Source organism: Mesoplodon bidens (assembly GCF_964165515.1).
Source record: "Mesoplodon bidens genome assembly, chromosome: 13".
Lineage (NCBI taxonomy): Eukaryota > Metazoa > Chordata > Mammalia > Artiodactyla > Ziphiidae > Mesoplodon > Mesoplodon bidens.
In genome coordinates, this window is record NC_138169.1 from 69,387,023 (window position 1) to 69,403,749 (window position 16,727).

Here is a 16,727-nt window from a genome sequence, read left to right on the forward strand (position 1 = left end):
AAATATTTGACTCTTTACCCAGACTTGAAGATAGTAATTTGGTTCCCTGTCAATCTCAGAAGTGACCAACTCTTATTATTCTTTAAAAAATCTTTATGAATTCACACATTCATATGTATTTGTTAAGTTTCATTTCATTGCAACTTTCATCTTTATTGACGCTCAGACTGTCCTCACCTTTGGTCAGTGGAAAACTCTTCCAAGTTGATTTCCGAATCCGTTTGACACAATCCTGTTAGTCTTTGAATGTTTCCTTTCTATTTGATATGTGAGGATGCCTCAGGCTCAATTGCTGTGTTTCCTGCCTCAGACTAGGAATCAACCAGTTCTCCAAGAAGCCTTTGATTCTTGCAGTGCAAAATATTTTTTTCAAAGTCTCAGTTTGGGTGCTAGGGATACCCGTTGTTATTGAGTCAGTGTTTCTAGACATTTTCAGTGGACAGAATTAGAGATAAAATACCTTTTGAGTTTAAACTGATTTTTCAATTAAATTTTAGGAACACAATACTGAATCTTTTGTTCACGCCAGGAATCCAGTTCTCAAGGACACAGGATACGATAGAATTAGAATTTCCCCTGATAACTCATTTGCTCTATCTCATATTACATTGGTTTCAGAATATCAATAATAATAGTATCACCATCAATAATAATTATTGAAACATTTTTGCATACACTATTCATATTCTCCCTTAAGTTTATCTTATGATTATAATATAGGTACAATGTCAGAACATGTAGCCTTGCAAAATAAAATCTCTCCCTTTTAACCCTCAGTTAGTCTTAGTTCATTAAATTTATTGTTCACCAGTTAGCTATTAGGTCAGTATCTCCCCTGGTCATTTAGAATGTCTAAAGTTCATTTTCTAGTGTATCTTGGGATCAGGGGAACAAGATTCCCTGATTCATTGCAAGTTGATAACAGTTTGGGTGAGCCCTTTATATTTAAAGCTAACTCTTGTTGACTGGAAAATCCTTGAATCACATTTTCTTACCTTGAGTATCTCAAAGAAATCACTTAAATTTCTTCGGGCACAATATGGTGCTGTCAAAAAGTCTGATAATAAACTAATTTTCCCTCTTATAAGTCATGTATTCTTTTTGTCCATGAGCCTAAAAGATTTTTTTAAGTCAGCAAAAATTTCTTGAATAACATTTTTTCATCTGTATTTGTTCTGTTCCCTTTCTTTGTTTTTTTTCCTCAAGGACAGCTATTACTCCAATGTTAGCTTCCTTCTAGAATATTTGTCACTTCTTCCTGCATTCTTTTTTACTCTTTCTTCATTACTTATGTTTTTGTTTTCATTTTCTCCTTGTTGCATTTATTTGTTCATCTCATTACACTTTATTTCTCAAATTTCTTTTTCACTTAGTGGAATTCTTTCTTGAGCTAGGCCACCCCATTCAGATTCCTTTGTCCCTTACGTAGAATTCTTTCTTGAGCTGGGCTGCCCCATTCAGATTTCTTTGTCACTTACATAGAATTCTTTCTTGAGCCAGGCCGCCTCATTTCTGAATTTTTCCAATTCTGATTTATGTAACTCTTGCATATCTGGCATTTTATTTTCTTAATGTTGTTTAGCTCACTTTGAAACAGTAAATTGCAGGTTTGATCTGTTTTTCTCATGTATTTTTGATCCTTTTCTTGTGTACTTGTCTATAAGAATGATATTCTCCTCATTTTGTTTTGTAAGGAATTTAACCTCAACAGATTTTTGTTGCTCGCTTTTATGTGATTTGTTTCCCTGCATTCCCAGAACTTCAAATAGCTTTTCTAAATACACAGAGTTCCCTATCCTGTTGTTTTCCTTAGACCTGCGTTCAGGGCTCAGCAAACTATAGCCTGTGGGTCAAATCTGGCCCAGGTCCTATTTTTGTTTGGGCCCCACTGAACTAAGAATGGTTTTTATATTTTTGAAGAGTTGTAAACAAACAAACAAAACAAACATAGACGAATATGTGACAGAGACAAAGTGGTCTGCACAGCTATATTGACTATCTTGGCCTTTTACAGAAAAGTTGGCTGAACCTTGTTACACACTAAAAACTATGGCAGTTTGCTTTCCAAGTTTTCATGACTATTCCTCTCTCCTACTTTGACCTGGACTTTCTCTTCTTTCATGTCTATTGCTTCTGTCCTACTCATAAAATTTTAAATATATTCTTAGTAGTTTGTCCCCAGTGTGAACACTGTCCTGGAAAGGAGACTTTGTCGGTTAGTTTCAGGTATTTACATTTACTGTTCTTAAACTGGTCCATTGCACTTTCTAGCATTACTTGATAGTTATTTTAGAATTACTCCGTTTTCAGGTTTGTTGCTTCCCTCTGATTTCTCTTACACAGATACTGATAACATGCAGATTCATGATAACATGTTGGTGGTTTGTCCACATCCACTTGTATCTTAGGGTATGAGCATATAGACCTCATCACCTCGTTTTGTCATAAATGTCTAAATGCCTTTGATTTTCTATCTAGTTCTTCTGTCTCTTTTTATATGAAGATTCAGGAAGATCAAAAAACTATATTGCCACCACTGCCACCTTCTTCCCAGAATCAAACTCACTCATTTTTTAACAACTGTTTGCTTAATTGATTATATTCAATTTGATTTCAGGAAAATGTTTATCCTGAGTATTTCAGTACATTAAATAAATCAGCACGTTCATATTTTTTCTGTTTTTCTCCAGAGTCAAGTTCCCATTATGTCATCTCCCTAAAAGCTTTTAACAATGCAGGAGAAGGAGTTCCTCTTTATGAAAGTGCTACCACCAGATCTATAACCGGTAAGCTAAAGTAGTTAATCCTCTTGTGACAAGGTATTTGAATTATGGTGAAGAAAACAAACTAAAGTGAAACAAAACAAAATACAAAGAAAAAATGTATGTAATCATGTCCTAAGCCTTATGTGTATAGGCATACACACCATTTATTATTTTTTTGGTTATCAAAATTGAGAGGGATTCAGTCTATAAATTAGTACATGGAATTAGAGAACATAGATCTCTTATTCTGTCTTCTCCCAGTAGCTTCATGTTTTGGCATCCTGATACCACTCTTCATTCCTCTGGGCAGCTTGTTTCAAATCAATGCAATGTAGACAAGAGGGTCTCTGCAAAAAAGGCCACCAAGTGCCTGAATGGACACTTGCTTCTTTGCAAAGGGTCCTTCAAGCTGATATGACAAGGATGAACTGACCTCATGGGGCTGGCTTGGATTTGGCTGCGTCACACAGTGACTTCTTTCTGAGCTGGGCCAGTAGGTCACCCAACAGTGTCCAGGGCCTCTGCACATTAAAAGGATTGGCTGCTTCAAGGACTTCTCACCACTAGGAATTGCTACGTGAGGTGGACTTGAAAGGTAGCACAGGAGAGAAACAGGGCTCAAGGAAATGAGAAAGGGATGGGTAAGAAAGTGAGACCCAAGCCATTTATGGAGCCTATTTGTGAACAAGGCTGGACCTACTCAGAAGTAGAATAAGTACCACTTCTGTGAGTCTTGTTCATGACCCATCACATGACCCAAAGTCACATGACCACCCCCAATAGCCTTATGTCTGAAATGTGAAAGTAAAACCCAAGAGTTCCATCCTTTTAATGAATACTTCGATACTGCCCCCTTTCAAAACCCACAACCCTCAGACCTCATTCAACTTATCAGCTATTTTCACCTGAATGAGAACAAAGGATCTGAGAGCAGGATTTCATAGTGAGCCCCAAAGAACATGCAAAATTACTGGGGTGCCTGAGTATGAGTCCTGGAAGGTAGGAATAAATGAACATAAAATAAATAATGGAGTCCTGTGACTTCTGCTACCACCTAAATTTATGTGAACTTTGTACACTTTGTTTTCCAAATCCAGACGCTTCGTTCATAAACTTATCTTGAGAATTACAGTTGTAAACAAAATTCACAGTTGTTATGTGATGGTTTTCGGAGCACACCATCACTTTATTGCTTTCAACCAGATTTCCTTGTAAGGCAAGGGTATTATTCCAGAGTCTCCTTGTCTCTTTGGCTGCTGGTTTCAATGTCTATGGTCTGTCTGGAGTGGTATGCAAAAGCTTGGGTGCATGTCAGTATATTAATTTATCTGTGGAGACAGTATGTATCTTACATTGTGTTATCAAAGGGCCCATGGCTCCCCAAAAAGGGTAAATAAGAAATATTACCCTAGAGAATATTTACTGTCAAATGTGTTATTTCTAAATATAGAGAGATGAGGCAATTAGAGGGCCAGGATGGAAACTACAAGACAACATGGTGGAGGGTGGCTGGGATTTCCTCTTCCCCTTATTCTCTTACTCTGCCAAAGTTTCTCTGAGAGATAGCAGCCACTTTGGCTGTGCCCGTCCTTCCCATAATGTTTATTCAGTAAGCCAGCTCTTTCTTGCCTAGGTTAAGAGATGGTAAAGAGTCACTGATGTGGCTTGTGATCAGACCACACAAAACTGCACCATGGTCAGTCTTTTAGAACTCTTATTTTCTTACCAAAACTAAAGCCCACAAAGAAGGAACACTAAGATGACCCCCCAAAAGTCAATTTTGAGCAGAAACTAGTAGTAATAGCAATAGTAGAGTTCAGATAAGCTGAAAATAGGTTGCTTAGAAAGAACTATTTGAGGTGTTATTAACTTTTTTCCCCTGAGCACTTGTTGTCACTCTTTAATTCTTAGCATATGGCATTCCCAGAGTGGTTTCTAAAATACCAGTGATCCATAAGACAATTTTTTCCTGCTATGACTAATCCAAATGGATCTGAGAAATAAAATAATACTGAAAGTTGGAAAACGTATGAGGGATTTTCTTATTGAAGAAAAGTCAATAAGGGGTTGGAGAGGATGAATAAAACCAGCCCTTTCCACATCCGTGCCTAGATGTGGCAGACTTATTTTACCCTGTTTTCACACGTCATGGAGAACAAAGGACAAATAAACAGAGTCAAAGGTTTAGATTCTGTGAGAAACTCTTTCAATAAATGTGTCCAAGGGCTACATAGGAGATATTTTGAGTCTCTGAGCTTCTGAAAAGTATTCCCATGAGCAGTCTTGGAAGAGGCCAACATAAAGTAATAAAAAAAAAAAATCAGAGGCAGTAAATGCATCAGGCTGGAGTAAGTATCAGGCTATGGTGCTTTCCAGATGGATGTGCTCATAGATGCTGGTCTACTCTGGACCTCATCTCATTCGGAACATATCAGTGTTAGACCCAAGGAAAGTTTCACTAGGTCAAATGGGAAGGTTGTTTCAGTTTTTTGCTGCATTTTTTGCAATTTTATTCCATATTGTTGTAAAAATAAGACATTTTGAGCCTGGAGAAGGGAAGAGAGCAGGGGAATAATGAGGTGTATTGTTTGAATTTGTTTGTTCTCATTTGTTTTATAAATGTCTCAATGAAGTACAACTGTGTTACTTTTTTTAAAAGCTTGTTTTGAACTTCAGCATGTTGACCATACGCGTATATGTTTTTACCAAAACAACTATTAGGAATTGAGTAGGTTTCTCTTTTTAGCAAAAGGTTTAAAGCTACGTTTTGTGTTTTTGTCTTTTTTTTTCACTCTTTTGTATGTTACCACTGAAAATCAGTGGTATATAAGGCACCCAGGAATACGAGGGGGAAAAAAACTGAAAAAAAAGTTGTTTATCAGCAAAATAACTGCTAAACAGTTAGTGTTTAGCACTAACTGTTTAGGTACCTGGTGGTACCTAAGAAACTACCTAAACTACCTGGTGGCCCAGTGGTTAAGAATCCACCTGCCAATGCAGAGAACATGGGTTCGAGCCCTGGTCCGGGAAGATCCCACATGCTGCGGAGCAACTAAGCCTGTGTGCCACAACTACTGAGCCTGTGCTCTAGAGCCCATGAGTCACAGCTACTGAGCCCGCGTGCCACAGCTACTGAAGCCTGCGGGCCTAGAGCCCGTGCTCCACAACAGTAGAAGTCACCACAATGAGAAGCCTGTGCACCGCAACGAAGAGTAGCCCCCACTGGCCACAACTAGAGAAAGCCCGTGTGCAGTAACAAAGACCCAACGCAGCCAAAATAAATAAATTAATTAAATAATTTTTTAAAAATGTTTAGGTACTTGGTTTAGGTAGTTTTTAATTCAACTACCCAGTTTCTGACCTGAGAGGGGAAGATAATTAGCAATACATGTAGCATATATTTAGAGCAGTGCTTGCCATCTGCTACTATGTTCTGCTTTGTTGGGAATACCGTAGTGTCTGTACTATCCAGTACGGCAGGCACGAGGCTCATTTGGCTGTCAAACATCTGAAATTGACTAGTGCAACACAATAAATGAATTTTAAATTTTATTTAATTTTAATTAATTTAAAGTTAAATTGTCCATTTAACTAGTGGCTATTGTATTAACCCAGCTCTGGAGGAAGTGGCAAATAGAATGACAAGCCATGAGTGGGGAAAAAAAAAAAAAACTCCTCTAAAATAAGCAAGAAAAACTTGGCCAGGTTAGAAATTTTTGAATTACATAAGTTCGTAGATATATACCAACAAACAGCATTACTTGAAATTTAGGGATGCATTCTGGAACTGAGACTCCAAGGAACTCAACCACAAGTCATGAAAAACATACTTTTCTAAAATCCAGAAATAACAGGATTGAGTATTACCGTTTCTTAAAGTAGAATCACGACTTTTCAAAATCTTATAGAGGGTACCTGTGAAAGACTGTAAAGTTAGTATAGGTGTCTCAACAAAACTAGATTAAGCAAAGAAACAACAGATAGGGTAACATGAACATGAGCTGATCTAAAAGGAGTTTGTGATTGAGAGTAGTCCTCCCTTGTGTATAACATTCTTCTTGGTAAGTCAGCTGTGAACAGAAACAAGTCAAGTGAGGCAGCACCTGCTCTAGTTTTGCCAAAAGGTCCCACCGATGCGCCAGCCTGATGACAGATTGAAATCCTCCTAGAGGCTGCAGTGTCTTCAGCTGCCCCGTCATCATTTCATAAATCCATTTGGGTTTAAAGGAGCCCTTAACAAAAAGACACGTCGAAGGACATACAAAAACCCTGGGCTCTGTCATTAAATTTTAAACACATATTTTTCTTTCTCTCTCTTTCTATTGTTTTTTTTTTTCTTGGTCTTCCTTTTGTTCTGTTTTTGTTTTCAGATTTTATATTTTGCTCCAAAGACCACAGCCCAGTAAACTACTAAATAATTCATTGGAAAACAGTGATGAGTAGGGGGTAGACATTTAAAATTCAGTGGACAAAGTGAAGTAATCATCAGAATCAGCCCTCAGTCTTTAAAAATATAAGCTCTGTATGTTTACTGCTTCAGATACTCTACATTTTAGTACGTCTCATTTCCCCAAATGCCATCAGATGCCCAGCCTAAGAGCTCATCTTGTGTTTTGTTAGTGAGGCTACATGTTATCTGATTTCAAGGAAAATTTTAACAGATTTAAATGTCTTAGGTAATAAATAAAAGGCTCAAAATTGGACTCTAACTACAGCCACAAAATAGGCTCCCCTGATTCTGACATCCCAAGCATAAAAACAAATATAAGATTTTTCTAGAGAATCTTATGAAACCACACACATCATTATGCAGATTCTGTTTGTGTTATGGATGTGTGTATCTCAGCATGTGTGTATCTCAGCACAAATCGGTTGTAGGTAGTTCATTCTGTCTCCCCACCCAATAATATGAAGTCTTTCCATGGAACTTAAAATTTTCAAACAAGGAATGTAGATATAGAAATGCCATAAAAAACTTAATTACTCTGTGAGAATGTGGGTAAAATGGACACTTCTACACTTTCTCTAAGAATTTCAATCTAACCAAACCACGTGCTATGTAAACCCAATTATCACATCATTGAACCATGTGGACCACAGACTTGGTCTGGCTTTGTGCAGTCATAGACATAGACAGATTGCTGTAGACCTCAGGGCCCTTTGGTCTTTTAGCCTTTGTTTGTTTCTTACCTAAACAATATTTATGCAGATAGGATCTAAGCAATAATAAATGCAATAGAGAAAGCAAATCAAGTTAGAGAAGGAGGAGAAAAACAAATAAATAACAAAGCAGATATTAGGTAGGCATTTATTTCCTTTGCAGGAGGAAATAAACTAGACACTCCTTAGTATTTTGTTATTTTGAGTTATCTGCATAGTTATAAAACTGATGAATTCTATACTGGATCTTTTAAGAAACAGTGTACAACATTCCAAGAAAAAATGGACTTTTAAAATATATAACTAGACGTGACAGCCAAATTGATAAAACCACTCTAAGGAAATGAGTAAATTATGAAAAATAGTCAGTTACTCTTGTAAGCTAGCAATACTGTTTCTAATGAGTTTTCCGATTGAATTAATTATATTTTTTTCTGTTCTTCTCATGTTCCCTTTCATCATTATTGCCATGCATTTAACTCATTGTGATGTGTTGCCACTGATGTTTATTTTTTTAACTCTTTTATTTATGTATTTATTTGTTTGTTTCATTTGGCGGGTTTTTAAACCCAGATCCCACTGACCCAGTTGATTATTATCCTTTGCTTGATGATTTCCCCACCTCGGTCCCAGATGTCTCCACCCCCATGCTCCCACCAGTAGGTGTACAGGCTGTGGCTCTTACCCACGATGCTGTGAGGGTCAGCTGGGCAGACAACTCTGTCCCTAAGAACCAAAAATCGTCCGAAGTGCGACTTTACACTGTCCGGTGGAGGACCAGCTTTTCTGCGAATGCGAAATACAAGGTGAAGTTCAAATTGATAGTATGAAATTTCACATGAACTGTCATTTGTTTAATACATTGTTTTAAATGCATCCTGGACTGTCATGAGTCATTTTGCTGCAGTGACATGAAATGGAAAACAAAGCACTTTAAGAACTCAGTATCTAAAATTGGCTTGGGAATTATTGTGTCTTAGGAAACAATTCTGAGGCAAGGTAGAAAAATATCAAGAGCTGCAAAATGTTATTTGAATTCCACCAGATGTTGGGTTTGTTTAAATAATGTGATTTTGTACAAGGGAGCGCCATTTTCTTTTGAAAATAGCAGAGCTCTACATTCATTTTTTAGACAGATTTTGGTGTTTTTCTTTTCATTTGGAATCTAGATTTATGCCAGAGGCACCCCTATTAATGTTACAGAGACCCATCTTATAGTGAATATGAAAAGGAATACATGATGATTTTTTTATACTATCCTTAGATGGTGAACACACTCTAAGCCATTTCCTCATTTAGCCTTGAAACACCCTCAGGTGGTAAAGAAAACCCACAGTGCACACTCCCCTTTAATTAATATGAATTAGACCAACTCCCTTATTGTTGTCCTATCACTGAGTCATCTCACAACCCCCCTAAGAGCTCCTTAGAGATACATATTTGAGGCACTGTCATGACTACCTTCAAATCTCTATCAGCCAGCCTCAGCAACTCCAACAAACAGTTATTTATATACTGGAACGATTTTGTTACCTTCTAAGCCTACCACATGCTAGTAGTGTATATAAACAATACACAAATGTAGAATAAAATGAGATCAACAAGTAATTATTAACCACCTACCATTTACTTAGAACTATGGCAGATCATAGAGGCAGTTTAACATGCTTTAGCTGTTACTTCACATACTTAAAATCATTACTTATAATTTTGGAATGCATAATACATTCAGCTCCATAGGTTTACTTCAAAGAACTCAGTAAGTTATTCAAGTGAGGTACTATATTAAAACACATTTAAAATATTCACAGGATGATTATTTGGGATGGAGAATGTAGCTTTTGAAGTAAGAGCCTAAAGTGGGGGCGGGGAGAGGGCAAATTGGATGAAGGCAGTCAAAAGGTACAAACTTATGGTTATAAGAATAAGTAAGTACTAGGGATGTAATGTACAACATGATAAATATAATTAACACTGATGTATGTTATATATGAAAGTTGTTAAGAGGATAAATCCTAAGAGTTCTAATCACAAGGGAAAAAATATTTTTTTCTGTTTATTTAATTTTGTATCTATATGAAATGATTGGGCTATTCACTAAACTTATAGTTTAGTGGTAATCATTTTATGATGTATGTAAGTCAAATCATTATGTTGTGCACCTTAAACTTACACAGTTCTGTACGTCGATTATATCTCAATAAAACTGGAAGAAGAAAAAGAGCATAAAAGTTACCCAACAACAAAGGAACCAGTAGTTCAACCCGGGCACTCCACAGTCTTCATACTCCCCTTATATCCCTTCTCTTTACCACTCTCCTGGGGTGGCTATCAGGGAGAATCTGGATCTCCCAATGCTTTATCCAATGTTCTTTCCACTAAACTGCTGTCTTGCCTAATCCAGCCTCAAGCCAGTGGTGATTTGGGGGGATGAAAATATCCTTTGGAAATTTCTAACTCTCAAAACCCCAGATGAAAGGAAAATCCCACCAATAATTTTGTAAGTCTGCCTCTCTTCTCCTGTAGCCATGCTGGATCTGCTTCTAGTTTCGTTCAACCTTTAAGTGACATAAAATTCACGTTTCATAGTAAATCAGTTTTTAGTTGAAACCATTTAAAAACAGTTTTCTTTGGTTCTGCCTCCCTGCTAGGTCAGGTACTAGGAGAAACTCTCCAGGCACGTCCAAATAGTATCATTGATATAAAATATGCTCTAAGCATCCTATCTATCTCCTTACAGTATCAGATTTAAGACTCAGCAGAACTATAAATAAGGATAACTTATCAGATAAGACAACTGATGAAACACATGAGAGCATTTTTAAAAAACTCTCTTTATATACAGATTACCCAATTCTAAGTTTACTTTTTAAAATGTTATGCTCATGGTTTCTGTACTTTGTGGATACATTCATTTCACAGAGTGGCTGTGGGTACCTTGCCAGTACGTGGAATGTTCTGAAGGACAGTGATTGTTCTCTGCAGAATGATTTGAGTTTCAGAGTTTCTGGAGGCATTTTTTTTTTTTCAGTTGAAGAGTCGATAGAACAGACACAGGATTATTGAGTCTCATAAAGAATGCCTACAGTGTGAGACCCAACAAAAAGCTATCCTCTGTAAGGAGAGGCTGTTTTCTCTTCTGGATTGAAGTATGAGAATTGAAAGAAATATGTTAACTGTTTCTCTCCCCCTCATCTTCCCTGACCTAATAAGGCTTTCCATTACTAACGTTCGATCCCTCTCTCACACATACACACTCTACACCCACACCCTGAGAAGCAGGGTTAGAGGAAAGAGGTAAGCTAGATAGCAAGGAAAAATGTAGAGCATATCTGGTCTACTAGAAAGACATACATTAAATTTAAATTTTACAAATAATAGTAATAGACTACTTTGGTGTTGCATTTTGAACTTTTCAAACCATTGTCGTATCTATTACTTCACCTCATTCCCCACTAAGCTTTATATAAGCTAGGCAGAGCAACACAAGGTAATGGGGGAAAGAATACATACATGGAGTCAAATAAATGAGCTCTAGAGTTGGCTTTCCTGTGTCCTGTCATGTGACTTAACTTGTTTAATCTCCTTTTTTCTTATCTATGCGATTGGGATATTGATATACTATCAATATAAAAAGAATAAGTAAGATTCTGCATAGCTAAGTAGGCATGTAGAGATCTTTATGAAGACTTGGGTAGGTTGTATAACTTGACAAAATTCCCCATGAAACTAGAGCTGAAACTCAGATAAGCTGATGGCTTTATCCAGGCCTCTCCCCCAAGGAGTACCCTTCTACTTCAGTCCCACATCAAGCCATAATCCAGACATTCATATTTTGATTGTCCAAAACTCTATATTGACCTTCCTTATCAAATGGAGAAATTTTCTATAATTTATTTTCTACTAAAGTGATTCATCATTTGGTGTTTTATATGACTTTCCATTCAAAATGCATTCATTGACCAGTGCTTACCAGATACTAGCATGGATATTACAGGAGATAGAAAGTTGTGCAAGACTCAATCTCAGCCCTCAAGATGTTTACAATTCAATGGAGAATTTATCAAAGTGCTGTAAATATAAGTGTGTGTGTGTGTGTGTGTGTGTGTGTGTGTGTGTGTGTGTATATACACACCACACATATATAGTGCCCATATCTCACACTAGACAATGCATAAAATATTGTAGCTAACATTTATTTAGTACTTACTCTGGGCCACATACTATGCTTTACTTGACTTATTTCACACTTTAAATAGCACTGTAAGGTCAGTGCTACAGTTATTTCCGTTTTATAGATGAGGAAGCTGAGGCTCAGAGAGGTAGTACCTATGTATTCTGCCCCCCCTCACATACACACATACAGCCATGATTTTACAAAGTATCAATACTTCTAGGCTAATGATTATGTTGAATAGTAACTTTTCATAAAGTTCCTGAGAAAACTCAGTGAATTAATGGCATTTATAGAATGCAAGTGTATCATTCAAGAATACAAACAAGGCATATAAGAATTTAAGAAATACAAAGGACAGTATTGCTTAGTTGCCTCCCAAATGCCAGTTGTGTCTATGCTCGAAGAGACTAGTTTTATCAAAGTGTGGTCTTCCCTCCTAGCTGAAATATTTCTCATTGCCCCATTTCTCCCCTTATTTCCATTTCTAAGACTTAGAGGTATTCATGACAGGGAAGGAGGGAAAGATTGGAAGTTATATCAGCCTATCAGATACGAGCTGCCCATTTTGTGTTTTATTTGATGGGGTTCCATCTTAGTCTACAAAGTATTTTTACATTTATTTAGGGCACACATTTTTACAACTATTTTTAAGAAGAGCTGCTGATGAATGTTTATGAGGTCATCACTTAAATAGGATGGATGGGCGCATCATCGAAATGTTATTAGAACAGTTAAATATTTATTTGATTTTATGATGAAATGTAGGATTTCCATAGCAATAATCTAAGAAGGATTCATAGTAGAATAAAAAAGATATACCACACTAGAATAGCTAAGCGAGGAGATAGGTATGACATAGGTGGAGACAAAAAGTTTTCCTTGATTTTCCTAGACGTAGATATATAACAAATGTAATAAATTTAAAAGTAAAAGTAAATATTTAACCTTGGAGGATGATCAAGATCTAAATAACAAGCATAAATTGATATTTATAATAGGCATAAATAGTTTTAAATTTGCCTGATGATATGGAAAATACACATTAACCTGGGAGATAAACCTTTTTCTTCATTACAATTTTGATCTTTTGAGTAAGCAATAAAGACAGACAATTTACTTTCTACTAAAATATCCTTAACCTGTTGTTTAAAAGACAAAGAATGTATTCAGAAGACCAAAAATATTAACACTAATGTAATCATTTAATATTTATCCAATTTATTGTTCTCTTCCTGATCAACTGCTCCAATGACCATACTTCAATGTATATTTAACGTGACCTGTGCACAAAGAAAGAAAATCACACGACACAATATTGCTTTTGTCCATTTTCTTTATAACAGCTATATAGATTCTGGAATCACTAAAAGTTTGTATCATAAAGAGTTTTTTTAAAAATCATAAGCAGTAGAGCTCTAAAATTTCATTTTATTCCCAGTGGACAATAATCATAACAATCTATATAAAATATATAAAATATTAAAGCCTCTGAAAAAAAGACTTCAATTATTAGAAATAAATTGAAGTTAAAGTCAGTGCAGATAACCTTAAAAATGGAACTGACAGAAGGAAGTGGAATTGGTCCTGTCTCTGTGGTTATTGCCTCACTTGGGAAAATTTATCAGCTATCTGCCCCTTTTAACAACATAACACCTGATTTTATTGATTAGGTTTTAGATGTACAATCAGCCAGTGTAAACTGGTACAGAAAGGAAATAAAGTCAGTGCTGTGTCCTAGGTCTCCCGCTGTTTGGAAATAAATTCCTTTTTTGTTAGCTTTTGATAGTCTTCTTATGTGTCTTGATTTACCAAGTTGATAGAGTTCATTTCTTTTTCTCTTTTCTTATTTCCCATTTGTTTAGTCAGAAGACACAACATCTCTGAGTTACACAGCAACAGGCCTCAAACCAAACACAATGTATGAGTTCTCGGTCATGGTAACAAAAAACAGAAGGTCCAGCACATGGAGCATGACTGCACATGCCACCACATATGAAGCAGGTATGTGAAGAAAGGCTGGCTTTGAAATTTCTACTATTGATATTTGGTAGTGGTGTTTTCCAGGTACCAAGGAACTTGGAACCTGTGTCCACCATGATGTCTAAATTATACCTTATTTTATTCATAGCATTTTTATATCTAATATTATCCTCCCCACTCTAGATAAGAAGAAAATGAGTCCCCAGTGGATTAAGTGATCTGGTTTTAATCTATACGTTAATTTAGGAGACCTGAATATAAATCTTCTTTTCAATACATTTAAGCAAAGGCATTTTACTCTGTCCAAAGCATGCGTGTCTTTGATCAACAGACATAGTAGGTATTTACATTTTTGGAAAGAAATTAGATACAAAATGAAACATTGCATTACAACTGTAGTCTCATGGATGCTTACCCTAGATAACTTCAGCTGACTGTGGGAAGAAGTTTCCGGGGGGTCGTGTTCACTCTTTGGAAAGAAGACAACACAATGGAAAACTTTCATGCATTTTGCAATAGTTCAAGTCGAGAGTAAATGCAATTCACTGTAAATTTTACCAGTCACGTTTACTATGGGTCATAAATGTTGAGTTTATAACCTTAGCAGACATGCACTTGGCATTTATAGTTCACAGAAATACAACATCTGAAGAAAAAAGGGTTTAACATACTTTTTGATTGCTTTCATGGCATTACATCATATGTAGGGATAAACCATACCACACATTTCCAAATTTTAAAAAATATGCCAGTAAAACTTTTATCTGGGTAAGTTGAATTTCTTTTTCCATTAGAATTTGCCCAATGGCTTGGCAGTTCTAATTTTTATTTCAGGCCACTACCTTAACTCTAAGTTCATTGTGAATATTTTTACAATTTGAGGGTACTGAAGTTTTTTTTCTAGTTGTTTAATTTCAATACCTTCTTCTTCTATTTTACATGTTTATATATATTAAATCATTCTCATAGAATTCTGCCCTGGATGTCAATGTTCTTAGCTTCTTAGGAAGAATAAGGCAAGCTGAATGAGTTATGAACTGTGGGGAGAATAAAGGCTCTGCTCTTTCTTTTTAACTTAAAAGGAGGTGAAAACAGTTAAATGAAAACCAGTAAAGCATTTGGTCTTCCCTGAGTGAAAGAGAAGGAGTAATAATTTCCTCATTCATTTTTCCCTGTCATAAACATAAATGCACACCAACGTCTGACTTCATAAATGCACCCTATTGATTTCTCCTCAACTGCCTAGCCTTGTAGGGATGTCAGGGGTGAGACCCATTGCTGACAAAAAGATATTAACTTTTAGAAATGTGGCTAGGAGGAAGGGTAACTGTCAAAACAGATAATGACCTGGACAGAGGTGTAAATAGCATGTGGATAAGATCCCTGGGTGATGATGAGAAGCAAGAAGTAATTCACAGGTGTCTGCACGTTTTATAACTGGGAGAAGGAAATGAAGTGAAATAACTCTAGCATTTGCTTCTAATTTCATAATAACACAAAGACTCTATGGGGCTGCGTTGTTATGCACTTGTGCTGAAATTACTACCAATAAAGGTAATGGCAGCTGACAGATTCTTGAAATGAAACACTTCATTCTGTCCAGGTGATGAATCCCTAATTTTACTCTAGTTAATTTAAATAAAATAAAAATAATTGGAAGGACAGCTGAAATAATGAAGTCTTGGAGAGGGGACAAGAAGCAGCAGTATTCCTAGGCTTTAGAGATGAGGAACTATAGGACTCTCCCTTCAAGGTGTTACAGTCACAGTGGTTTGACTCCATGTGTTTTCCTTTCTTGTTTCAACATTCAGTTTCCTAGAAGAGAGAATCACACAGCTAAAGAGAGTGAGATGAAGCCCATGAAATTTCTATTTGATGTTGCTACCCAGCTCATGTGACACAAACGAGAGCTTGTTCCCAAAGGAAAAATCCAAGTGTTCTCTCTAAATGAAGGAGGGATTGGGGTGTTGAGCAGTCTGAAAACAAATGCCCAATACGATTTCCAGGGCTGGAAATCTTCTAAATCTTGAATGTTACCATCCACTCATACACTTAACAAAGAAATTTAAGCATGGGAAAAGTCCTTTGAGAAACAGACAAACCAGAGGGCAGTGCATGTCCAGTTGTCTGAGATATTGATTACGGGTTTCCAATAAGGTTCATTTTAATTGTCAGGTCCTGAGATAGGTACTTGGTATAAAAGGTAAAGAGAATACAGCCTTTATCTTGGAGAGAATTATAATCTAATACATAAGAAAAATATTTTTAAAATACAACCTTGTAGTAACATGAAAAATACAATCATAGAATTTTGGCCAAGTTGGAATCAGAGCACATAGATCCAAGTATAAATTCTGTCTGGAGAAGTCAGGGAAGATTTCACAAATGAAATAAGGACGGAGCTGTGGCCTGGGTGGATTGCCAGGTACCCATTCCAGGGCCTTCCAAAGGAAGGAAGCAGCATGCACAAAAATACACAAGCAAGTATCAGAAAGATGTCTTAAAGAGACACTTATGAATGGTTCAGAGTGACTGGAGCATAGTTTTCATGGACAGCATGGGGACACGAGAGTGTATAAGAAAATAAAGTACAAATCCTGCAGGGCCTGGTATTTATTATTTATTGTTATTAATATCATTTAATT

At 36.4% G+C, this 16,727-nt stretch overlaps 1 protein-coding gene across 1 annotated transcript in view; it reads left to right on the forward strand.

Moving 5' to 3' along the window:
* DCC (DCC netrin 1 receptor) overlaps positions 1 to 16,727 on the forward strand; it is a gene marked incomplete at its 5' end in the record, with an annotated part of 1,182,001 nt that overhangs the window by 1,024,895 nt on the left and 140,379 nt on the right. Inside the window, 3 exons of the mRNA XM_081253253.1 lie at positions 2,691 to 2,786; positions 8,499 to 8,731; positions 13,965 to 14,103. Of these exons, the coding sequence (XP_081109379.1) occupies positions 2,691 to 2,786; positions 8,499 to 8,731; positions 13,965 to 14,103 (468 nt within the window). The remainder of the gene's footprint in view (positions 1 to 2,690; positions 2,787 to 8,498; positions 8,732 to 13,964; positions 14,104 to 16,727) is intronic.